Source organism: Xiphias gladius, chromosome 8 (assembly GCF_016859285.1).
Source record: "Xiphias gladius isolate SHS-SW01 ecotype Sanya breed wild chromosome 8, ASM1685928v1, whole genome shotgun sequence".
NCBI classification, from domain to species: Eukaryota; Metazoa; Chordata; class Actinopteri; order Istiophoriformes; family Xiphiidae; genus Xiphias; species Xiphias gladius.
The window spans coordinates 13,081,997-13,105,016 of record NC_053407.1 but is presented as its reverse complement, the minus strand read 5'-3'; the positions used below and the strand labels follow the sequence as shown (position 1 = coordinate 13,105,016).

At 39.6% G+C, this 23,020-nt stretch overlaps 1 protein-coding gene across 3 annotated transcripts in view; it reads right to left on the bottom strand.

Moving 5' to 3' along the window:
• Positions 1-23,020, bottom strand: part of furinb (furin (paired basic amino acid cleaving enzyme) b) — a 76,163-nt gene that overhangs the window by 36,162 nt on the left and 16,981 nt on the right. For all 3 annotated transcript variants that reach the window (XM_040132946.1, XM_040132947.1, XM_040132948.1), the window contains one exon: positions 4,911-5,009. In XM_040132946.1, the coding sequence (XP_039988880.1) occupies positions 4,911-5,009 (99 nt within the window). The remainder of the gene's footprint in view (positions 1-4,910; positions 5,010-23,020) is intronic.

Sequence of the window (23,020 nt, the reverse complement as noted above, 5' to 3'; positions counted from 1 at the left end):
CCGCACAGGGAATTTGCATGGTAGAGACACAGTATCTTGCCTGCCATTGTGCATTATTATTGTCGGTGATAAATGCATCCTTCACTGAATTTTTGCTGAAGGTGACAAAGCTTAAACTGGTCCAAATTTTGTATCACTCAAAGAAGCGTTTCTAAACTAGTGAATTTCTTTCTACAATGCCTGGCAGATCCTCGGAGAACAACTTGTTATTAAAGTATTTTAGTTCTTTTCAATAAGTTTTTTTTTTTCCCCCTTTATGCTTGTTACTGTCAAGAGTTTTTTCTGTTAGTGAGGCTTCTCTACTTGCTGGATTTCTTGATTACATGCTCTTGTAAACTGCGTGGTCTGAATTAAAACGAATGAAAATTTTCAGTACAGCTACTAATTGTGGTGTTGCTCCGACCCTACCTGAAGACCTAGCCTCAGAGAATGAAGCCATTAAACTTATTCAAGTGACCCTTGACTAATTAACATTTATCTCACTTCATTACATTGAGAATTGCACACGACTGACCTCATTGCACTGCTGACCACTGCACACCACATTATTAAGAGAACAAAATTACAACTGATACATGAACCAGATGGATGCAGCCATTTACTGTAGGATATATAGTGTTTCACTACATAGTCAGTTAATGCAAATGATTAAACATTAGCACATTCAACTCACAGGTAAGTCATATAACATCCTCTTGAGAAAACTGATACTGAATATAATGAATGTAATGTAATGTAATGGTTCTAATTACGTAAAATTGTGGAACATTTTGCTCAACATTTCAGCAAGATCACCCACTGTTAATGACTGAGAAATATGCGGTCTAATCCATATCTTCCTGACAACCAAGTGAGTGATGGTGGACTAATTAGAACACAGAGGAATAAGGACCATCCTGAGTTCTGGGACAAGGACAAAGAGTAAGAGGCATACAAAACCAGACAGAGAAGCAATGATGAGACAACAGGGAGGTCTGCACAATGGCTAGGTCTGTAATCCACTTGAGCAACAAACTATTTGTTCCATCTCTCCCACAATATCCTGCGGGCTTTCCTGTCTGATAACTAAGGAGAAGCCGTGCTGTTATTGTTTGTAACACAGAGAGACTGGCTTTGATCTACAAATCTGTGTTTCCACGGTTTATGGAGAAAGAAGATACGTTAAAAGATAAGTCTGGTGATATTCTATTTTTTGTTATTATCAACCAATCCCACGAAAAGACCAAAAGCAACAATGATCAATTCATTGTTTGCTTACACTGTCCCACATACACTGTTCTGGTATTGTTAATCAGTGGTTTTCAACCTGGGGGTCAGGACCCTTCCATGGGGTCCCTAGATAAATTTGAGGGGCTGTTATATGATTTTTTCTTGTGAATTACTGGATAATTGTATAACTTCGGACCTCTAAAACTCACTCTCACTGCTAATGACAGTCCCCAACAAACACATTATTTCCTCCTGTCCCTCCTGTGACTCATTTTCAAACATTTACATCTTCAGTTGGAAGCAGTGGGCTTGGGGCTGAGTGCCACAGACAAGCCGGGTAAGTCATCAAGTACTGGAAATTAACTAATGCGTGGTCGGTTTTGGTCTTTTCATGAGGTTTGTTGACAAGAACACAAATGTAGACTATCACCAGCCTTGTCCTAAATCTGTATGGTTTATACACCACATAAAAACACAGTGTACTCTTAAACCCAGAGACTAACTCTGTTGCAAAACTGCAGGAGAAAAGCAGAGAGAGAGAGAGAGAGAGAGAGAGAAAGAAAGAGAGAGAGAGAGAGACAGAGATAGCGTAAAGTCCCTTTGAAACACAGCATGCAGCAAGCTAGCGTACACTGCGGTTTGTACAGAACCAGCAGCAGCCACCCCAAAACAAATCAATTCTTCCCCTCATAGAGAAGGTGTGAGGTGTGGAGAGGAGATGACACACAGTCCTCTCAAGCATAATGGTAAAAGCTCATGCAGCTGCCAATGTCATCTTGCCACTGTGTGATTATTCAAAGGGGGGTGGTGATAAGCGGCATGTTAGCACCATGGACCAGAGGAAAAGAGACAATGGAGGTAATGTGAGAGACAGCAGCTGGATTACAGAGAGGAAACACCGTAACAAGCTTAAACTCTTAGCATTGGCTAATCCAAATCCAACCATTATGTTTTCATTGCCTTTAAAATCTGTTTTCTTTGAAGCAGGTGATGCAGAACCTTTTCTTCTCCCCTTTTCAGCGATCACATGGTCTCACAGACACATGAATATACAAATGCACATAAATAAGCACACATAAACACAAACCCACTCACTTATGCTGTGGTGTTTTTTTGGCACTGGTCATGCTTTGCTTTAGGTTTGGTCTCTTTCAGGTTATGTGTTTGGGTTGGTAACCTAGGGACATACATGATGCCCTGAATTGCTGGGGGTTGAAATGTTATGTTAACTTGAACTACTGACCTTCTAACTTAGATGAACCCGAGAGATGGAATCTCTTCTGTCAAAAATGTCTTTGTATTAGATAAGGCTTTATCCCTCTGGCTCTGTTGTTAGAGCTGCAGTTTTAAATCCAAGAAGCTGTCACTCTCATTTGGTATTGCCAAATGGCATATACAATATAAAACACAGTAAAGTTCAGTTTCCATTTTCCAATTTAATTCTGTTCTTTGCAGGCCACTTAGAAGGTGCACATCAGCTTTTGGTTGACAGTCCTGCTGTTTCGCCAACAGTTTTGCATTTTGTCCCTTGCATACAACTCTAAAATCTAGAATTGTACATCATGAAATCCTCCTCAGTAACACAGACAAAATCATTACCTGTCACTGCCAGTACTAAATCTCTTTTTTTGTTGATTTTGGAAATCTAAAGGCAAATCTTATGACCGTCTGAGTGCAACAGTACTCCCCCAGCTCCCAGGCAGCCACCTCTGAACCCGTATGCTGTCAGATCCTTGTTAACATCCATTTATCCCGACCCCTGACACCACTGGCATCAGTGAATGTCACCATATCTCACTAATGATGTCTTGCGGGCTCAGTGCTTGTCAGACCACATCAGTCCTCTTCACAGCCACCTCCACATGGGCTCAGGAAAAGCTAGAGAGTAGTCCTCTGGCTCTACTTGGCAGGCCCACCTTGCTACAGATGGCCCAAGTCTGTTCTCACGTTGTAACCGCCCCCTTTTAGTACCAGTCAGGTGCAGCTTAAGATGCTTTTAAATAGCAGCAATTACCACTACTCCCTCCAGTATTTCCAGTTTAAACATGGCAGCAGTGTGTTGCCAAGTCAGGTGCCAGCAGCTCTAAAAGAAAGGGTGGCTACCGCAAATATGTACATTGTGACATTGATGGGGAAAATATTTAGGGTGAAGGAGTGGCTGGATTTTTTTTTGGGATAATTTTAGCAGTAAAAATAAAATAAATAAATAAATAAAAGAAGACCAAATTTGTGACGTTGCTTGACTGTTACAGCGGTCAAACACCATCAACATTATGCATTGCAGATTTAAACAGTTCATCCAAATCACAAACAAACATATTTTCCCTTTTAGTACCAGTGGTACTGTATCTTGCCATGTAAATACTGTAGATTTGGTTTTATTTGATGTCTTGAGATTTTTGCCATTGAGAATTCACACACAAAACAGGTGAAGAGCATTTGTTTGTGGCAAACATTATAGTAGGAAAAAAACAGCAGCAATATCTCCTTTCAGAAACAATGTCCCACAGTTTTCACTGCCAACCGAGCTATTTTCCACCTTGTTTTCTACATGACAAAAGAAAAACATTCACAGTTAGGTTTGTGGAGTATCCCTGTTTTTGTTACTAGGAACTATGTATTTTTGCCTCCTCAGGTCTGAGTAACATTTCCTCCCTCAGCTCAGGTGTGAATAAAAGCAGCCAAGTCCTTGAACACAGCTTGCAAAAGGTCATGACATTGTTAGTCTTAAAAATGTAGCATATTAACCTTTATATTTGTAACAATCCTTGCACCCCACACACAAACTCAAGGTGTATAAAGTTCACATGAAAAGTGTATTTGCCCTGTTTCCAACAAAATCTCTTCTGTGCATTGTTGATTAGACAATACAATCCAGATAATGTGAGCTTCTGATGGTGAGCGAAAGAACATTTTTCAAATAGGCCTGTTCTATTAGCAAATTTCCTGTTGCCTTCACAAGAAAGCAGTATAATACTCCGTAAATTTTACATCTAATTACCATTTTTATGCAAAAGGAAATGCTTTTTTAAAAAGATGATATCTAGCGTTTCTTTGAGGATTATCTTTGCTGTAGTGTGAGATAGCTCAGGCTGATGTTCTTTGACCTAGAGGCTGCTGGATTGTGTATGTTCAGCTGTTCATCCCTGGTAAAAAAAAAGAAAAAAGAAAAAAAGAAAAAACTTCCTTCCACTATGTTGGCATTTCCATGCTGACTTAAATACAGCTTGTATACAAAGTGAGATCTGCTGAGTTATTGTATGCCAGGTATAAACTGGTGGTTGGGCTCGGTGCAAATCCAGAACCAGATGTCCAAATGAAAAAGACATTCAGGGATGGAAAATGTTCCTGTGTATGGATGTTAGACTGATGATTGCCAATTTTCCCATAAAGTTAACTTTTAAGCACATGTAATGATTTTACAAGGCTGAAGAAAAACCAAAGCCAAACACATAGACACTAACAGCCGTTGTGCTGTTTGGGAGGGTTTATTTTGCATATTTACAGCTATGCGGTACCTCGGATTGGGTCAGAGGGACAGATGGAAGGACCGGATATGGACTGCAAAGGAGTTTGACAAGCTGTCAGTGATGATGGCATTCTTTTCTCCTGAGATATACACACTTTGTGTTTGTAATTCCATCTGTCTTTTGGCCTTTGGTTGCTTCAATGAGCTATGTGAGAACTGACAACAGTCTTACCTGTGGTTCTTTTTGCAGTCTGATGTGCATCCCCCTGTGGCCAGACAAAGCTCTCTTCTCCACAGCATGATGCCTGAAGTGATAATAATCTCCAAAAACCTGAACAAACACAAAGGGAAAGGTGATGGATTCACCTGCAGCAACAGGATGGCCAGATAAAACTTTGTGCTCACCGAGGCATTAATGGTCACATGAGCAAATGTGCAGATAGTGTTCATGTCAGAAACAGCTGAAAACAGACATATCCATTTGGACATCGGAGCCTAGCATTTCCTGTCCATATTCAAAGCTAAATGACTGTCTCTTATTTTTCTTGCTAGTAGAAATGTGAGCACTTCTTCACTTTATCACTGTTAAAAAAACATCATTTTACTAGCACCCATAACATATCCTGTGAATCTGTGAAGCGCTGTTAAGTGAACCGACAGAAAAACATCCTTTACACAACTGCATATGGACACTACCTGTCAAAAATGATTAGATGCATTCATTAGAGGTAGAGTCACTTCAGAGCTATAGTGAAGCATTCCTTTTACCGCTGTGATTGTTCCCTCACATTTCCTGCTCATAAAACGACTGGGTGACAGCTGTCATCAAACTGGCCCAAAACCTCAGGGAGTGCTTTCTTTTTGTCATCCTTGCCCTTAAGTGACACATGAAGCAGCCTGTACCTCCCCTAGTCATGGTCATGACAGCTGACCTGAGAGCAAGAAAGAGACTAAATAATACAGACGTCCAGAGATAAGTGCGCAGTAAAAGACAAAAATAACCAAGCAGAAGGTGGAGGAAGAGGAAGACGAAGAGCAGCCCAGCGAATCTTTACATGGGTATTTGCAAGAGTGCAGCCTCCATTTGAAGAGGAAACACTGCAATCTGTACAGTTATGCCACTGGGGACTGGCTCACCTTCACAAGCCCAGTGGAGCGGAGGAAGAGAGGGGGATAGGAGGGAGAGGAGGAGGGGGAAATGACAGAGGGACGCAAAAGGAGGGAGGGATACGCAAGGTTTGACAGGCCGACCAGGCAGGATGGATGTGTGTGAGGAGGGAGAAGAGCATACGCAGCAGGATGGAAGGTTCTCCTGGGGCTGCAGGCTGATTCTGCAGGCTGACTCTCTGTGAGCCGACCAGACTGGAGGCTGGAGCTCAGAGGCCTAGTCTGGCAGAACAGATATAAAGCTGCCAGTCTAGCACCTGCCACTTTGACTTCATTTGTCAAATATTTGTAATTAAGACTTGATTTTAAAGCACTTGCTGTGATAATTTCCACATAAACTGAGTAAATATCAGTCTTAAATTACTCTGTGTTATGCAAAAATAATCTTTTTCTCCTCGGAGTTCATGTTGCACTCAATTATGGGTGGAAAAGATGAATACGATGGCTTTTGTGAGGAGACAGCTTTGCAAAAAGACAGTCCTTAAATGATGAGCAATATGGCAAGAGAAAGGAAAGATGTCAACATAAAAATGTCTTCACTGATTTAGACATACATAGACAGGGATCAAATAGCTTAATGTGTTCAAGTCAAACATTATATGATAATTATCATTAAATTTCTAGATATCAGCTGATATAAAAATGCCAAATAGGCAATATAGTATAGTTGCTGTAATACACAGTAGTTAATGCTGGATGAAAGGGTAAATTTATATTACTACAATAGGTTACTTTAATTGGAGACGCTGTTGGCTTAGGTCCACAGTTCTTGCTGACTTTGCGACATTGTCAGTAAATTAGACAATCAGCAACTGACCTCACAGACACCCAGTCTCGAAAATAATGTTCAACCCATGCAAAAGGAAATGGCCTCCGAATAGTGCGAGATTTAGGTGGGATGAAAGATGTGACCCAGGAAATTAATGAGACCCACTTTCACATTGATTGCAGCAGGGCAGAAAGTTAATTTGTGCAGCACCGGGGTGTCTTTCTGTGGGACAAACCTATTTCCTAGAGTGTTGATGTCCTCATTTAGACCAAGAATCTATGGGTCTTGGGAAACTGAGATGGAGACAGAAATGTTGGTCTATCTGCCCATGAGTGCAGCTGAGTCATGCTTCTCCAAAGTCAGAACCAGAATGAATCATATTGAATGCGTGTGTGTGCCTGTGATAATAACTGAGAGCACTGTGGGTCATTATTCACCCTGCCACTATGCTCTGAGTCTACATTAGAGGCATCTTGCTCTTTACACTCCTCACTGGGCAGTGCCAGAAGTTGCTATCTCATATGTGTCTTACTTTTCACTCCAATCTCCATCTTGTCAATACCCTCCTGTAGCCTTGAGGTAAATCTTTAATAGAACTGAGCATTGCATCCAATTAAAAATAACCCAAAGACAAAACTGCTAATTAAAAGAAGGGAAGTAGGGCTGCAACTAATGATTATTTTCATTACTGATTAACCCTAAAAATGCCCATCATAAGCTCTAAGAGTGAAAGGTGACGTCTTCAAATTGCATATTTTGTCTGACCAACAGTCCCAAACCCAAAGATTATCAGATTACAATGATATAAAACAGAAAAGCAGAAAATCCTCTGAAGCTAAAACCTATGAATTTTTGGTATTCTGGATTGATAAATCATTTAAATCAATTGTTGTCAATTAATGGTGCTTACGATCGACTGATCAATGAATTGAACGACTGTTTCAGTTCTAAGGGTAAGTGACATTTATTTGGATGAAGATAGTTTTGCAAAGTCAGCCCTAGATTATACTTTAACAATTAAATACTAATCATTTTAAATATAATTAATATACTGTAAGTTCATAGTAATTTCTTATAGCATACAGTATTATACTTGCTTAATTCTTGCTGGGATCTCTAAAATATATATCTACACAGAAGAAGAATATGAAAATGAACCCATGTCATGTGTTTTTAAGATGTGCCAAGAGGTTCCCCTCTGGCCAAATCCAAATCTGCATGTCGAGGACTTAAAGAACCATTGCATTCTTCAGAAATGTATATCCAGGGGCAAGTACGTAAGTAGAGCAAGTATACAAGGGAAAAATAAAACAGCACTGTTGACATCAGCAAGAAAGTTCCACACTACTAAATGTGGTTAATTACATATTATATATGAATCAAGGACAAGCAAACAAAAGCTAATAATCTTAACAGAAGTTAAATAGAATGTTGGCGGACTATAGAGACTAGGAGGGATTTATATTCAGAAAATAGGAGCATATTATTGTGTAAGAGGTTCCCTTATGAATGGCTTTGGAGTCTGTATATTCAGTTTTCAAAGAAAGATACATTATTTTTACTTTATCCAAACGAATATGGCAGTAAAGTTTGTGTTCTCCGATAGTGAAAGCAGTAGATAGTGAAAGGACAGACTATAGTAAAAATGTGCATGTATACTCCAGAGAAAGTAGCCTCTGTAATGTATTGTGTGATACAATAAATGCAGCATAGTAATTTTCTTTTTCATTTCCTTTTTTTTTTTTTCCTTTTTTCTTTCTTTGAAAGACCTGGGCCTTCCATTAATGAACCACACATTTCACAGTGTTCATGTTTTACATTTTACATTCTAAAATCAGTGGGATTCATTCGAGATCTGGTAATGTTTATTGATGGCTGAAAATCCAAATTTTACCAATTTTCATCATCAAACCGGATGACAGCAGCATGAGGTATGAAAGTTAGGTGAAATATTTCTCACTGACTTAAATAAGCCCTATGATACAAGAGATACATTGCCAGAAAGTTACTTCATCTTACAGGACTACAAGCAATGTGTACTGTACATTGGTATGGTGATGACATAAAAATGTCTTTTTGGCCACGGTGATTTTTACCCTGAAAGCTTAAAGGTTTGATTTGTCAGTAAATATTGAAAGAGACCGGCCTGGACGACCGGCTCATCCAGGCTGGTCATCAGTGAAACATCTCACCATGATCTGAATTTTGGGTAAATTCACTCAGAAACTATCCACGGATGAATGCAGACTTATGATTACGGTGAATACATGGGGCAAAATAACCGCACAAAAGCCTTAATAGAACTGTAGCTTCCACGGTGGGACAGCCCTCTCTTATGGTGGACTTTTCAGGAGCACATTTGTGAGTCTGCAAATGTGGACACAGAGACTGAACCCTCTTAGTTCTTTATTAATATGGTAATTAGAATTTCGCATGGACTAAATATTTCTCTATGTCTGAACGTGGTTAGAATCCCTTGTATAGCCACAAGTAGAACTTGAATTCTGTGCCTGCTTTTAAAATGATATTATTTATGAAATATTTGTCTAAATTGGGTTCATCTGATTTGAGTGTCAAGTATTTCCATCCGGTAATTTTGAAAAACTTTGAACTTATAAGAGTGCGCGCTTGTGTGATACAGACAGATGTGGGAGTCTACATGTTAGCTGAGTTTGAGTGCAACTGACATTTCATAAGATCATTTATCAAAAGCTTTCTGTCAGTCCGAGAGCTATGTGAAGCATCAAAGTCGCATCAACCAGGTGCACTCTGCTTTTTTTCACCATTTCTTCAGCCCACTCACGACATCAGTTTTTCAATTTTGATTTTTATTTCTCTAATAACCTAGTCTATTTTCGCTACCTATCACTCACTGTTGAGCAGTGAAACTTAAAACACACTGTTTACCACAGCATATTCCACATCAAAGATAATACTCATTTTGCTATACTCCAATGGGGAATTCAGCCAGAGTGCTAGTTGGACTCTAAGGTGACTGAAAGTAATGTCATGGTGTGTCTCCTACATCCTGTATTCTGCTGTGTCCTATCCTGGTCCCTTCTATGGTGGCTGCCTTGGTCTCTAGCCACATCTAGCCTCAGTTGTTCAGTCAATATTGGCCAGAGGGGATTGGCTTCAGATCAGTGGTGCCGAAACGAGAAATGTAGCAAGCTTTCACTGGGCTGTACCCTCATTTTATTTCACATTGCTGTGTGTGTGCATACAAGTGTTTAGGCAACTCTCAAATGTTAGACACTGATTTGAAACGAGGCAAACTTTTCTTTTCACTCTCATGAAACAAGTGAGGAAGAAAATTATGCCCCTGCACTTGTTGGGAAATGGGCGTTAATTTTGTTTTGTGCCAGACACACTGTGGTTGTCTCAACTGATAGGTGATGGAAAAGGTACACAATGAAATCCAATTTTCCTTATCACCAAACTGAAATTCTGCTGAGACACTCAAAAGACTTCCAATATTCAGAGAAGTGTAAGCGTAAATGCTGTAGAGAATGAGTGTGTGGATGATACAGTGTGTGTGTATGTTTAAGTTTGTATGCATTCACCATGGGGACTGAAATACAAATATTCAGCATTCAGCATGGGAGCTTAAAGGTCCACTACGCTGATATTGACTGTGACAGAACTCCACATTATGTGTCTTCCATTAAGCTTGGGAAAAGTGCATAGAGGCAAATCCCCTTTATTGGAATTGGTGTCAATCAGATCCATCTTTCAAGGAAAAACACTGGCTTCAGTGGTTGGTTAGAGAAGCAGCACTAATAGTAATTCACTCTAAACACTGAGCACATTAATCCACAGCCTGTGATGTATATAAATCCATTAACCTTATATAGAGGATGCTACAGCAGACACATGAATGTGTGAGGGGCACACAGACATGGACAAAATACTCTTCTGCTCCTTTGTACAGTAGGAAAGCACTCAGAGGCAGCTTCTGTTGCACATCTGAGATAGAAATGTCAGTGGCACAGCAGAGCTCACTGATTGCCACACAGCCCACCAACCCTCTCTCTTCTCTTGCTTTCCCTTGTATGTTGCCTTTCCTTTAATTTATGTTTCTTGCTGACACAAAACACACATCAATGCAAAGCTATATCGAAATAGGCGCTTTCCTTGTTTTTTACAGTTTATTTACACAGTAAATGTGTTGTGCGTTGGTGGTTTGATGCAATATTTGCTGTTGGGCTAATAAAATAGTCATGTTGTTGGTGTCCCCTGAGCCACTGGGATGCCATCTTTTGGACCAATTACAGCTGAAACCCTGGGGCTCCACTTAGTGGGAAAAGCTCATTATTTTACTCTGAAATAGAGGCTAGTTGAGTGTTTCCAAATGAAGGGTAATTATTTGTTTATATCTTAGCTCTAATTCTGCATGTTGCCTGCAACAACTGCATTCACCAGCTCAGGGCACATTTCGTCTTGGGAAAAACTGAGCCACAAAAAACTGTTTTGGCTAATTGTGTGGCTGAATAGTAAAGATTTAACAAAATGCCTATGAAGACTGTCCCTCCAGTAGTGGGGAGTAAAAAAACAGAGGCAGTATGAAGGGTGTTAAACCCGATTTGGGCCACTGAATGAAGAAAAATTAAAAATAGTTATTCAAGCAGTTGTGGGAAAAGCACAAAGACCCTTGAAGGTAAAGAGATTCTAAATAATGGTGTGTCTAAAATCTATTCCTATTCTGAGAGGGTAGGACACAGTGGAATATGAAAGAAAGGAGGGAAAATGAAAGTGAGGCAGGAGAAAGAAATACATCACAGGAGAATTGAAGAGTGGAGAAGGTGGAAAACTAAGTAGAAATAGGCTACAAAAGGAATGTGTCACGGATGACACTAAGAGAGCAGGAATATGGAGCTCCTACTGATGCCTGACCTTTGCCTATTATTACCATGAAAATACATTTATACAGTTCTGTCACTTTAAATGACTACTGCCTTGTAATCCTAATCAATGATGGTATCAACCTCTGTGATTCTACGCTTGAATAAAACATGGTAAATCCACAACGTATTTCTTATGCCTTGATGCAGTGGGTTTAGAGTTAGATCAGAGCAGAAAATTAAATAGCTCGAGTATATGAATCTTATGCATTTGCTGCACCCATAAAAAATGTAGAAAAAGTAGCATTTCTGATGTAGCATATCTCTGTGGTGTGATTTTTCAGAGAACAGATAAGGGACAGAGCAGGGAGATGGGGCTTATCAAGAACCAAACACACACACACACACAAACACACAAACACACACACACACACACACACACACACACACACACACACACACACACACACACACACACACACACACACACACACACACACACACACACCGAAGATTCTGAGCTTATGGCCTTGAGAAAGGGAGACTGAGGCAGATAAAAAAGACCTTGCATGTGAGGGAGACTGTGTGTGTGAGAGAGACGTATTAAATATTTCAGATCACTCTTTGCCTTTTTAATTTGATTTTTATCCCACTGGGATGATTTTTAAGTCTCAAATCCCTGTCTTGGTTGGAGAAATGTGCTAGCCAAATTAGTAAACACCCAACTTTAACTGTGCTTAACCGGAGTGTAGAATATTCATGGAGTCAAAGGAGAGCTGGATCCATTGCTTCTTGCAATGCTTCAGCACAGTAGTGGGACTGGTTTCCCCCCGTATTGGTAATATCGGTAATCACACTGTTAACCTGCTCTCATATTACAGAGCAATGGCCTGAAAAAACCCGGGGGTGAGGGAAGCCATGCATCTCTCCATGAAATGCTGCTGTTACCATTCATTGAACAAGAAATTGAGACAGAGAGCAAAACAGAGTAACAGACAGAAAGGAGGTAAAGAATAGAGAGGATGGGAGATGGACTAGAACACATTTAGATTCATTGGTAAACAGATCCGTTCCCGAAACTAGGGCCACAAGGGGCATCTTCCTCTTGCCATGAGGAAAAGCAGGAGAAGACTTGATGTATGAAAACAACTTCAGTGGAAAGCAAAGGATTGAGATCAAACTGGGTTAATTTTCAAGCCGCTGGGAGAAGGGTAGAGTAAACAGACATTTTGAGCAAACAGATGAACAAGATCAGTGCTCTTTGAATCTAAAGAAGCTATGTGAACAAATCTGCCACCATGATGAGTGCATACGACAAAGATCTTAGGCAATGACGCATAGCATAATGCAAATGAGGAAATAGACAAAAAAAAAAAACGGCTGGAGAGAGGATTAAGAAAATAAAATAAAACCCTCAATCCAACTGAAAATCTTTTGAAATATTGAGTATGTTACAGTGTTTAGTATTAAAAGGTATTGTGCTGTTAGTTTATGACTGGAAGCCTTAGTCACCCTGATTGCCATGTCATAAAATTTTAAAAGCAATTCTGATCTGAAGTGAATCGCACACACAAACTGCACTTGACTGTTATGTAAAAAAAAAAAAAAAAAAACAGTCTCTCTCCTCCTCCACCACTCATTTATGTTGATAGCGCCCCTGTGCTCTTACATGACTTTGTTTCAACCTGTTGTCCGCAGTCATGAAGAGCACACTTTTCCCAAGGAATGAAAAGTCTTCTTGTTAGTACAGTAACTACAGTCCATGAAAAATCAATGTGAAGAGCACACAAAGGGTTGTCCTATTGATTTTTCATAGACTCAGATCAGTCAATCTATCAATGGATGCAAGAGGGGAGGCACCGTGGGTGTACAGCAGCAGTGATGGACTACTGAAAAGGAAATGTGCGAAACTTCTTCTGTCTACTATGTGCCCTTCACTTCAAGGGCTCAGCTCAGTAAAATGGATACTGTCAGCACCTTCAGACGTACAGCAAGAAGATGCAACCCCACTCAATGAAAAAAAAAAAAAAAAACCCTAGAGAGAAAAATCACTTCACACTCTCACTTAAACATTACTGAGCAGTGAAGAAACATCTGCGCTCGCAAGCACTCACCAACACATACCGACACACTCACACCTCTCTATCTCTGTCTTCCACCCTCGGTGTGTGATGAGGTCAATAAAAAAAGACAACTCCAGCCTCCAGCTGTCCCCTCTGGCTCGTTCCTCAGACAGTGGCCTGTTTAAAAGCGCAGGGATCCTGTGAGGCTGCTGGATTATTCATTTGCAGAGTGTAACTCAGTCCACTGCTCTTTCCCACCTATGCTGAATTCCCTGGTGCCAGAACAGTCTCTGTCGGGATTCGTCACCCTGGTTTTTGGGAACTGAAGTAAAAAGGTTCCACTTCCATTTCCATGCAAGTCTTGTCAGTTTAATTCCTGTACTCTCTGTCTTTCACTCACCCCCCTTCCTGATTTCTCCTCTGGTTCCATCTATTAACACCAACACATTCAGTGCTTACATTTTACCCCTCTACTCATGTTGAGACCTATTATTACCCTTAAAATCATTCATATCTATCTGCTCAATATAAACTGGGTAGAAAACCCGACTGATTCAGGCTGTATGTAAATGTATTACAAATGATCACATTTAGCTGAAGTATTCCATGCTTCATATATTCCAGGAAATTGTGGATGCTTTGTTTGTAGCATATTCCTGAGATGCAGGGATTTTTTTTTTTTAAGCTTGTCTGCAGTTCAACATTTTGGTGACTTGCCACACTGCAGTTGGTCAAGACAAGCAGTAGGTTAGGTGTGTCAACGGCATCCAGCAGTGCACTGCAATTTTAGTGTCAAGATTGTGCTGTCCACCGCCTGTCTGCTAAGACGGGATCAACAATGGAAAGTGCACGGCACACCTCTATTCTTTGGTCTTTTTTTTATTTTAATAGATAGAGGCCCACACCATGTAAACATCTCCAAACACTTTATCCTTTTATTTGTTTACCTGTTTGACTTTCAGTATACATTCTTCAATCAGTCATTGCAAGGAAAAGATGCATCTTTGTTCAAATTATGGCAATAGTGCAAGCAAGGCTGAGTAAATATTAGTGTCTGATTTTTCTTCAAGGTAAACACAACCTGCAAAACAGTATAATCATTTCATAATATTTGTTTATTTTTTCTTATTTTACATTATTTGCAACTGTGGTAATTGTGTAGATAATTCAATGTTTCCCACAGAATTAGACTGTGTTTGTGGGGGAAGGGGCTTCTTAATTATTAAATAGTACTTTATATAAGGTGCTCCACTGCATATATTTTAATTGCTACAGTATCTACAGTATGGTGCTCCATAGCTTTACGTTGTGTCAAACAAATAACGGTGAGTTGAGCACATATTGTGATTGGCCAGTGAGCTAAGTTCCGGCACACGACCGTAGCACAGCCCCCTGCGCACCCCGAATGACAGGTACACAAAGAGGCCAGGGAAGGAGACTGACAGGGCTGGTAAAAAAACATGACGGGTTTTTTTTTTGACCGTCCACAGGACCACCGATGCGGGTGGATTTCTCCCGGTGCTCCCGGTGGCCGGTCCGCATATTGCTTCAATTGTACTCCCTCGCGGACGCGCACACCACGGACGCGTTGTTGTTCTCGTTATTCCACTTTCTAGTCCGCTTGGAGTTCGCATGCGCAGAGCCTTCCCTCGAAGTGTCGTGAGGGCGCAGCAAATGTGACGGTGACAGACGGGGTCCGTTGACAATGTGTTTGTGTGTGAGAGCGAGTGAGAGAGCGAGGGGGGGGCATGGAGGGGCTGAGCGAATCAATACGCCGTGCACAGCTCTACAATGAAAAAAGATTTTACCCATTTAAAATAGTTTTTAAACAAATCAATATGTGGCGGTTAATGTTGATACTGTGACGGGTCGCCACAAATGCATCAATGTATGGGAAACACTGAGACGTGCAAAAATATTTTCGGGTCATTATGAAACTGTGGCGAGACGCGCAGTCCCGGTAGCCCAAATAGTGGGAAACACTGGGTCATTATTCCAAATCAGTGCCATTGTACACAGGAACCATGGAACCCCCCAGATTTTCAATATGCCTACAAACGTGAATTTAACATAGAGAGAGACTTCATCTAAGATTTGCAGGGTATTAGGGCTGCAGAGTTTACTTTCACCTCCCATGTCAGAATAGAAGTTTGCTCTGACAGTACGTCATGTTGGACGCGCACTGCTTCAACGTGGGAAGAGAAAAACTAATGATTGGCCATAATTGTTACCAACCACTGATACACCCACTGACAATGTATGATAACCTAATAGATTCTTTCTAATTCCACCCTGTTGCCACGTATGTTCTGCATTGTGAATCTCAAAATTAGCACCCTGTTAAACCTGTGTCTTTTTGACCCACTTCAGACGTTTCAGGGTGAGCACATCTATTCTCTAAAGTTGAAAAGAGGACACAGGCTATAAGATGTGTCGCTGGTTCTACCTCTAGGAGATCAAATCAGACCCTTTTTAAACAGTGATGAGTAGTACTGGGAATAATCTTTCTTTAATACTGTTGCCAGTTAGTGATTTTCTTTACCAATGACAAAACAATCTTTTGAATACCGAATCTGATGAGTAGAAACACATTTCACACAAAAACTAATGTCATTTAGCAAACTCTCCGGGGCATTCGTTTTTAATGTTGTGTTTACAGAAACAACTATACAAGAATTTTTCCTAAAAATACAATAAACAGGATGGGATCATAAAAGACAACCCCAGCCTCCAGCTGTCCCCTCTGGCTCGTTCCTCAGACAGTGGCCTGTTTAAAAGCGCAGGGATCCTGTGAGGCTGCTGGATTATTCATTTGCAGAGTGTAACTCAGTCCACTGCTCTTTCCCACCTATGCTGAATTCCCTGGTGCCAGAACAGTCTCTGTCAGGATTCGTCACCCTGGTTTTTGGGAACTGAAGTAAAAAGGTTCCACTTCCATTTCCATTCAACTCTTGTGAGTTTAATTCCTTTACTCTCTGTCTTTCACTCACACAAAATAAAAAAATATCTACAGAAGGCAGCTAATCTGATCAAACTTTCACTACCAACTCTGCATTTCACACTTTCGATACTAAGTGCTAAATACCGTACATAGCTGGCAAAATTAAGATGGCAAAAAGTACTGAGAACTGATACCAAGCCCTATTGAGGCTTGATAAATAAAGTGACAGCTTAATTTTCTTCTTTCAACCTGTGCATGTGCTTTCGTAGCTCAGCGAATACAAGGACAACTGTGCACACAATATTTACTAACATTCAAAGTATACTTAATATGCTACATTCACTTTCCTATAATAAAAATGAAAAGTAAAATGTGTTGCAATGTGAAAATGTGTTCTATTTCTTTTTCCATTTTAATTTTATTTAATCTTTATTTATTATGGCGTATAACTTGTAAGTAAAACATCTGAGACTTTGGACAGAAACAAGAGAATTTTGCCTAAAGTATGAAGTTATTTCTACATGTTATACTGTACATACATATTAAAATACAAAAAAAAAAGATGAGATTAAAAACAAGATGTGATCAAAAGACAAAACAAAGTATCATCTCAGCTCAGCTATCACAGCAATGAGTTACACACATCCATATCAAAATAGAAGGTGTACTGTTCATATGATTACATGATTTGAATCGACAGAATTGTATCAAATAATAGAGTCTAATACAACATACAGCATTCTTACATTGCTTGTGCGTACTGAGAAGCAGAACTTCAGTTTTGCATAGCTTCACCAGAGCCTGGAATAATCTCTGGATGGGAGTTGGCTTTGTGCCCAAATCTGATGGTATGGCAGAGCGGTTTAAAGCACTGGAATACTACAAGTCACCGCACAAATGCATCAAAAACAAAAGGCAAGACAAACACAGAATTTTATCATCCATGTAAGCATGTGTACACATGCTATCATTTACTATGATATGTTAAGGCAGAATTATACTCAGAGGGAATAACAGTCACTGTTGTGTATACTTGCTACTTCATTAAAGGATGGCTTATTTCACCCACACCAGAACTAGCAGGGTGGAAGATGTTAATTGTTTGATCGCTCCATTTAATAACTGTTGTTTTTTGTGTTTCCATTTACTGTCTGCAAAGTATAAACATGAAACATGACAGTATAGTTGAGAAGATGGTTGAAGTATTAAGTGGCCAAGCATAAATTAAAGAAAGCTTTCTCTCATGGCATTCAGCCAAGCCAGGTATGCTTTGTTATAGTGCTACTCAAGGCAAAACATCTGTACGCTGCAAAGGGCATGACATTTACTGCCATTTTCCATCTCAACACAACACAGTGTGATCAGCAGGAGCAATGATTGACAGACTAAATGTCTATAATCCTTTTATAAAGAAACACAAACACGGTCTAAAGGAAGAGAGAGAACTGAAACAACTGGAATATGATTTAGAACATAATTATTTGTGAGAAGGGGAAACAGAGTTCAGCCATAGTACTTTTTTCTTTATGATTTAAGAGTTTAAGGATATCATATTACAGAAGGTTGTATAAATCTAATGCAGCAGAAACACAAGGACTAAACTACCACTCATATTTGCTGTGTGGGGTGTATGCATTCATGTGGCAGCACTGAAAATATGAGAGAACAGAGCACTTATGATAAAGGACTCTTGTGCAAGGTCCCATGATAGCCTTCATAACAATGATAAATAGCTGAAGCATTCCGCTAAGCTACATCATACGACTAGCACCTTTAAAGATTTTTCTACTATGCTTAGGATGGGAGCATACTGGGAAGGCTTTCTGCAAAACAGAACAGGAGATTAACATTCTGGGAACCGTTATATTTTCTTAACCTCATTTTGTTTTTCAATTTCTCTCTCATACATCCATAACAGAGACACAGGCATTTTCTGAAGGCTGGATCAAGACAGCTTGGTGTGCTGCACTGTTTGCTTTTTTCACAATCCTCCTACAACCCCAAACAACAACAATGAAGCTGGTAGCAGAGTGCCAGTGGGTTTATGCTGAAAACCTGAGGAGAGGAGTTTCAGTCATTCTTGAGCATCTTTATGAGACTGAAATGAATCTTGTCAAATTGCGTATGATCATCTCTTAACAAAATCCCCTTGCTACTTTGCTTCAGAAGGGTGGCCATATTGTGTCATGCCCTCTATGATGATAGTGACTGCCTGATAATAAACCAGAATTATTTTTCTGCACCGTCCAAGCTTCAATGCCATTACTCTATGTACAACGGTCTTGACTAGGGAAACTACTCCACTGCTAAAAGGTGCTGTTTGGGAAATTAAGAGTTCTATATTACAACATGCCCTATCAGTTCTACTTCACAACATCTGAGATAGAATCGCTTGCAGCCTCCATTGTAGTAGTAATCCAGCACAGATGGAGGACAGATGCATGATGGAGGGGAGCTTTACGATAACTACCAAGGTGCACAGAAAGTAGACATAAATAATATAGTCTTCTTTCCTATTACAGTATAACATAGACTAGAAATTTATTTTGCTCACTATTCTTTCCTACCTCTTAATGAGGAGGCAATTAAGCAGTGGGTTCATTACTCCTCAGCATGATCCAGTATTACTGTATATATTAATAATCCTGCTTGTCCAGTCTCTGGGATATAAGCATTAATCAAATGTGTGGAAATTGTCTGTCTATATCAGAGTTAAGGAAATAGTCTGAGATAAAGGTATGTTTTAGTTGGCTTCCTGTGCAGAGGAGAAAGAAGGGTTGAGTCACATGGGATGAGCACCATGGGCCAAAGGCTTCACGTGAATATTGACAGAAGGTGCTGCATTTGATAAACTAGCCCTTCAAAGGCCTTTTTCTAAGGTTTCATCTTAAATTACTGTACATCTGAGACAAACTCTTTATCAAGAGCTAAGAGCCAGAAAGTTGTACGCATCATTTGAACGAAAAGCCCCTGCTATGTTCTGGGTCAACTGTTTCATTCTTTAATGTCAGTTTTATTATAGAGAATACAATGTGAAGAACCTCCTGCATCGTTTAAATTTTAGAGAGGACTGCTCATGCGGCCCCGCTCTCGGTCTTTGTCCACAAAGGATTCTAAAGAGAGAATAAAAATGGAGCGAATGCTGTGAAAGTATTCTGCTTTCATCCTCTGCTGTGAACAGTATTCTTACCACATGGCAGGCTCCCTTTTTCTACATTATTCAGGCTGAGAATGATCTGGCTACTACACACAATTCCTATCTCTGGCTGAAGAGCTGCATGATAGCACCCACGCAACCCATCCACCCATACATAAGGACTCTCTAATGGCTCCACATGGATCATTAGCTACTAATTACACAAATGTTCAGATTCTGATAAAAAAAAATCCATACATTTTATAGTCACTTTATTCTGTATGTATGTTATGTAAGTCTATATATATATAAACAAGATATAAAGGTCTATCTTTGTCTGTTGTAGCCACAAATGGTAACTCATGCTTATAACTTTTATATAAATAATATATGATGTGACAGCAGCCACTGTTAAATGTAAACAGTTATTGATGAAAAACTAATCCACCAACTCTCTTTAAACCTCAGGAAGAAGCTACCACCTATCACCAACAGTACCTGAGTCAGGGAGGCCGAGCTGCTTTGTTATTTCACTATCACTCTCTGTCTTGTCTCTCGCTAAATCACATCAGCCAGCAATTGACCAAGTGTCATGCTTCAGAAGGGAGCCTGATATCTTCAGTCTCACAGACCTTTTACCTGTCCATTCTGCTTTTTTTTAAAAAGGTCATATTTTTACCTTTAAAACAGCAAAAACTACACATTGCTCTGCTCAACTTTCTCTGGCATCATATGAGCATGTCAGACTTTTCTTTAGGGTAAGGGGAAAAAGAAAGGAAAAACAAGAGCTCATGGACCACAGTCACAGGTGCTGATAATTTGTCTTGTACTTATTAATGAAAAATGAAAACATTAAATCTCCATCCCACAATCCCTGAGACACAGCAGAACATGGGAGGAGGTCATTTGTATGCTCCCAGAGAAAAGTAATGTTCAGTGACTCTCAACGATGTTTTGCTTTGCTAACATTTAAGTCCCCCTGAAGTAAGATTAAAAAAAAAAAAAAAAAAGATGGCATGCTGGTCCTTGATTGATGCACCAGTCTCTTGTGGAACATCACAGGTGTCAAAAATCAGAAATAACACAAGTAGTGGAAATGCATTAATTAAACGCTCTGTGACATGTTAACCCATTTTTGTTGTTAAGTAATTGTAAAGTTCAATGACTCATTTGACACTCTGATGAATCGCAGTTGAGCTGACAACTTGTGTCATCCACTGAGCTTGATGGGCATGCGCCATGAAAGGGTTTCCAAGACAATGTGTATGCATATTTTTTGTCAGTATATAGTATTAGCACACTAGCTTCAATCCTTAGCCAGGGCTCCCAGAAAGTTTTTGAAACCATGGGCATAATACATTTATTTAACTACAATATTTCATCACTGCTGGTGGGGTTTTAATCAATATCTCCTCAAATTAAAAGAAAACTAAGAAAACTCACATTTTTATAAATACAGCGCAGACATTCAACCATGTACCCCTGTTGAAAGTCTGCCCATAACTCCCTCTTATCGAAATTAATTCTGTGTATCGAGCTATGATTTACATTTCATGGGATCTTAAAATATTCATGCCAAAATTTACTGGTTGCACGTTAAAAAAATAATGAGAAAAAATCCAAGGCATTATAGTGGCATCCAATCAGGATATGAAATTCAACAAAGAAAATCAAATGCTGAAACATCAAATAAAAGATACCATTGTGAGTTATATAGAGATATGAGAAATTTCATGATAGACGACAGAATCTGGGCATGCAGCAGAAAATAACTAATAACCTCTTCATAACTTGTCTCGTGTGCTCAGTCACAGTCAAATTACTTATTGTTTGTACACTTGTAGGCTTCAGATTGAACGCTCTTTGCTGTTACATGTTTTAGTGGAGCTGGGATACAAGGAGGTGTTGCAGGGTTCTCCCAGCAACATGTAATACTGGCTGAGCGGTAATCTGATCTTTCACTCGCACCTCTGGGTAACAATTTCCCCCTCAACAATAACTGTACTGTTTAATTTCTAATTGTTATTTCAATTTCTAACCTTCTTGATACCCCCACATATTGCATTTCTAATAATATTTTCTCAGAGCCAGGATTGAAATTATCACAGGAAAAAAGAAAAGGAGGGGAAAGGAAATGTCATCTGATTTTACTATGGTAACAGTGGGGAAAAAAAACATGGCTGAGTAGTGACTCAGCCACAGCGTAGGTACAAGTTAAACTGGAAGTACGTCATTGAGAGTGACTATGCTGCAATGGATAAGCTAGCTCTTAGCCCGCGTTGCCTGAAAAGTCCTGATGTTGGCATGTAGAATGCTTGGAGGTTATCCCCATGTGGAGAGCCCAAGGCTGATTCAAGGTCTGTGCATAGCCTTTTTTTTTTTTTCGTACCTGTGGGCAAGATAAGGAATGAGCTCCAAAGCTCTACAGTAGAGATGCAGGGAAAGAGAAGCTTTTTTTAGAATTGAAAAAATGCTTAGTACAATAGGTGCGTGGATTGCTGGCTTGAAAGCTATTTAATTTAATTATTAAACTTGGCATTTTGCCTCAAGAGGGATTATCATAATTTTTCCTTTCTCGATGTGATTCACTTCAACTTTGGGGGAAAAAAAAATTGATTTAGTAAAGATAAACCCAAACTGTTTCTTTTATTCTGATTAAAAAATGAGCATTTAACAGTTAACAATGGCCCACATTTAAGAAATGATTGCCTAAACAATGTGGAGCACACATTTTACTCTGAGCAGTAATATTACTTGTAGTCGTGACAGTGGCAGCAGTATCTGTAGTAGTAGTGAAGTTAACACTAGTAGTCTTAACATTTATGTTTCTGACTGTGGCAGTAACAGTGGCAAAAGTAACGGCCGTAGCATTGACCATGCCAGGTTTCACTGCTCAATCCTGGCAACGGAGTGAGTAGTTTCATTTCAATTTCATTATTGCACTTCAAATTGTTTGAATTGAATTTGAAATTGAATTTTCTTTTAGCGTATCGATGCATTGAATTGGCATAATTTATAACTGATATATCGGTGCAACAAATAAATAATTACACACCTACAGAGCATTTCAGAGGTAGTGCTTCTCGTTTCACAGTGATACTGTAAATGTCTGCAGACAGTCTGACGGGATGGGTTCATAAGCCTGAGCCACCGCAGCAAAACATATTGTCTCTGACTGAATGTAATGCAGCCTACTACCACTACCTGACTGGTCTGTGCTGTCGTTGACTGTTATACAAATTATTCTGTAATGTACACCTAAGTGCTGCATGCACAGGCTAACAACCTCACAGTTATATTTACAAATATAACTAGTTCAAATGCGCAACAGACAAGGATTTGTATAAATAATGTCAAACACAAGACCTACACACACACACATATATTACGTCTGATCTAAACCGGTGATAGTCTGCTCACTTGTA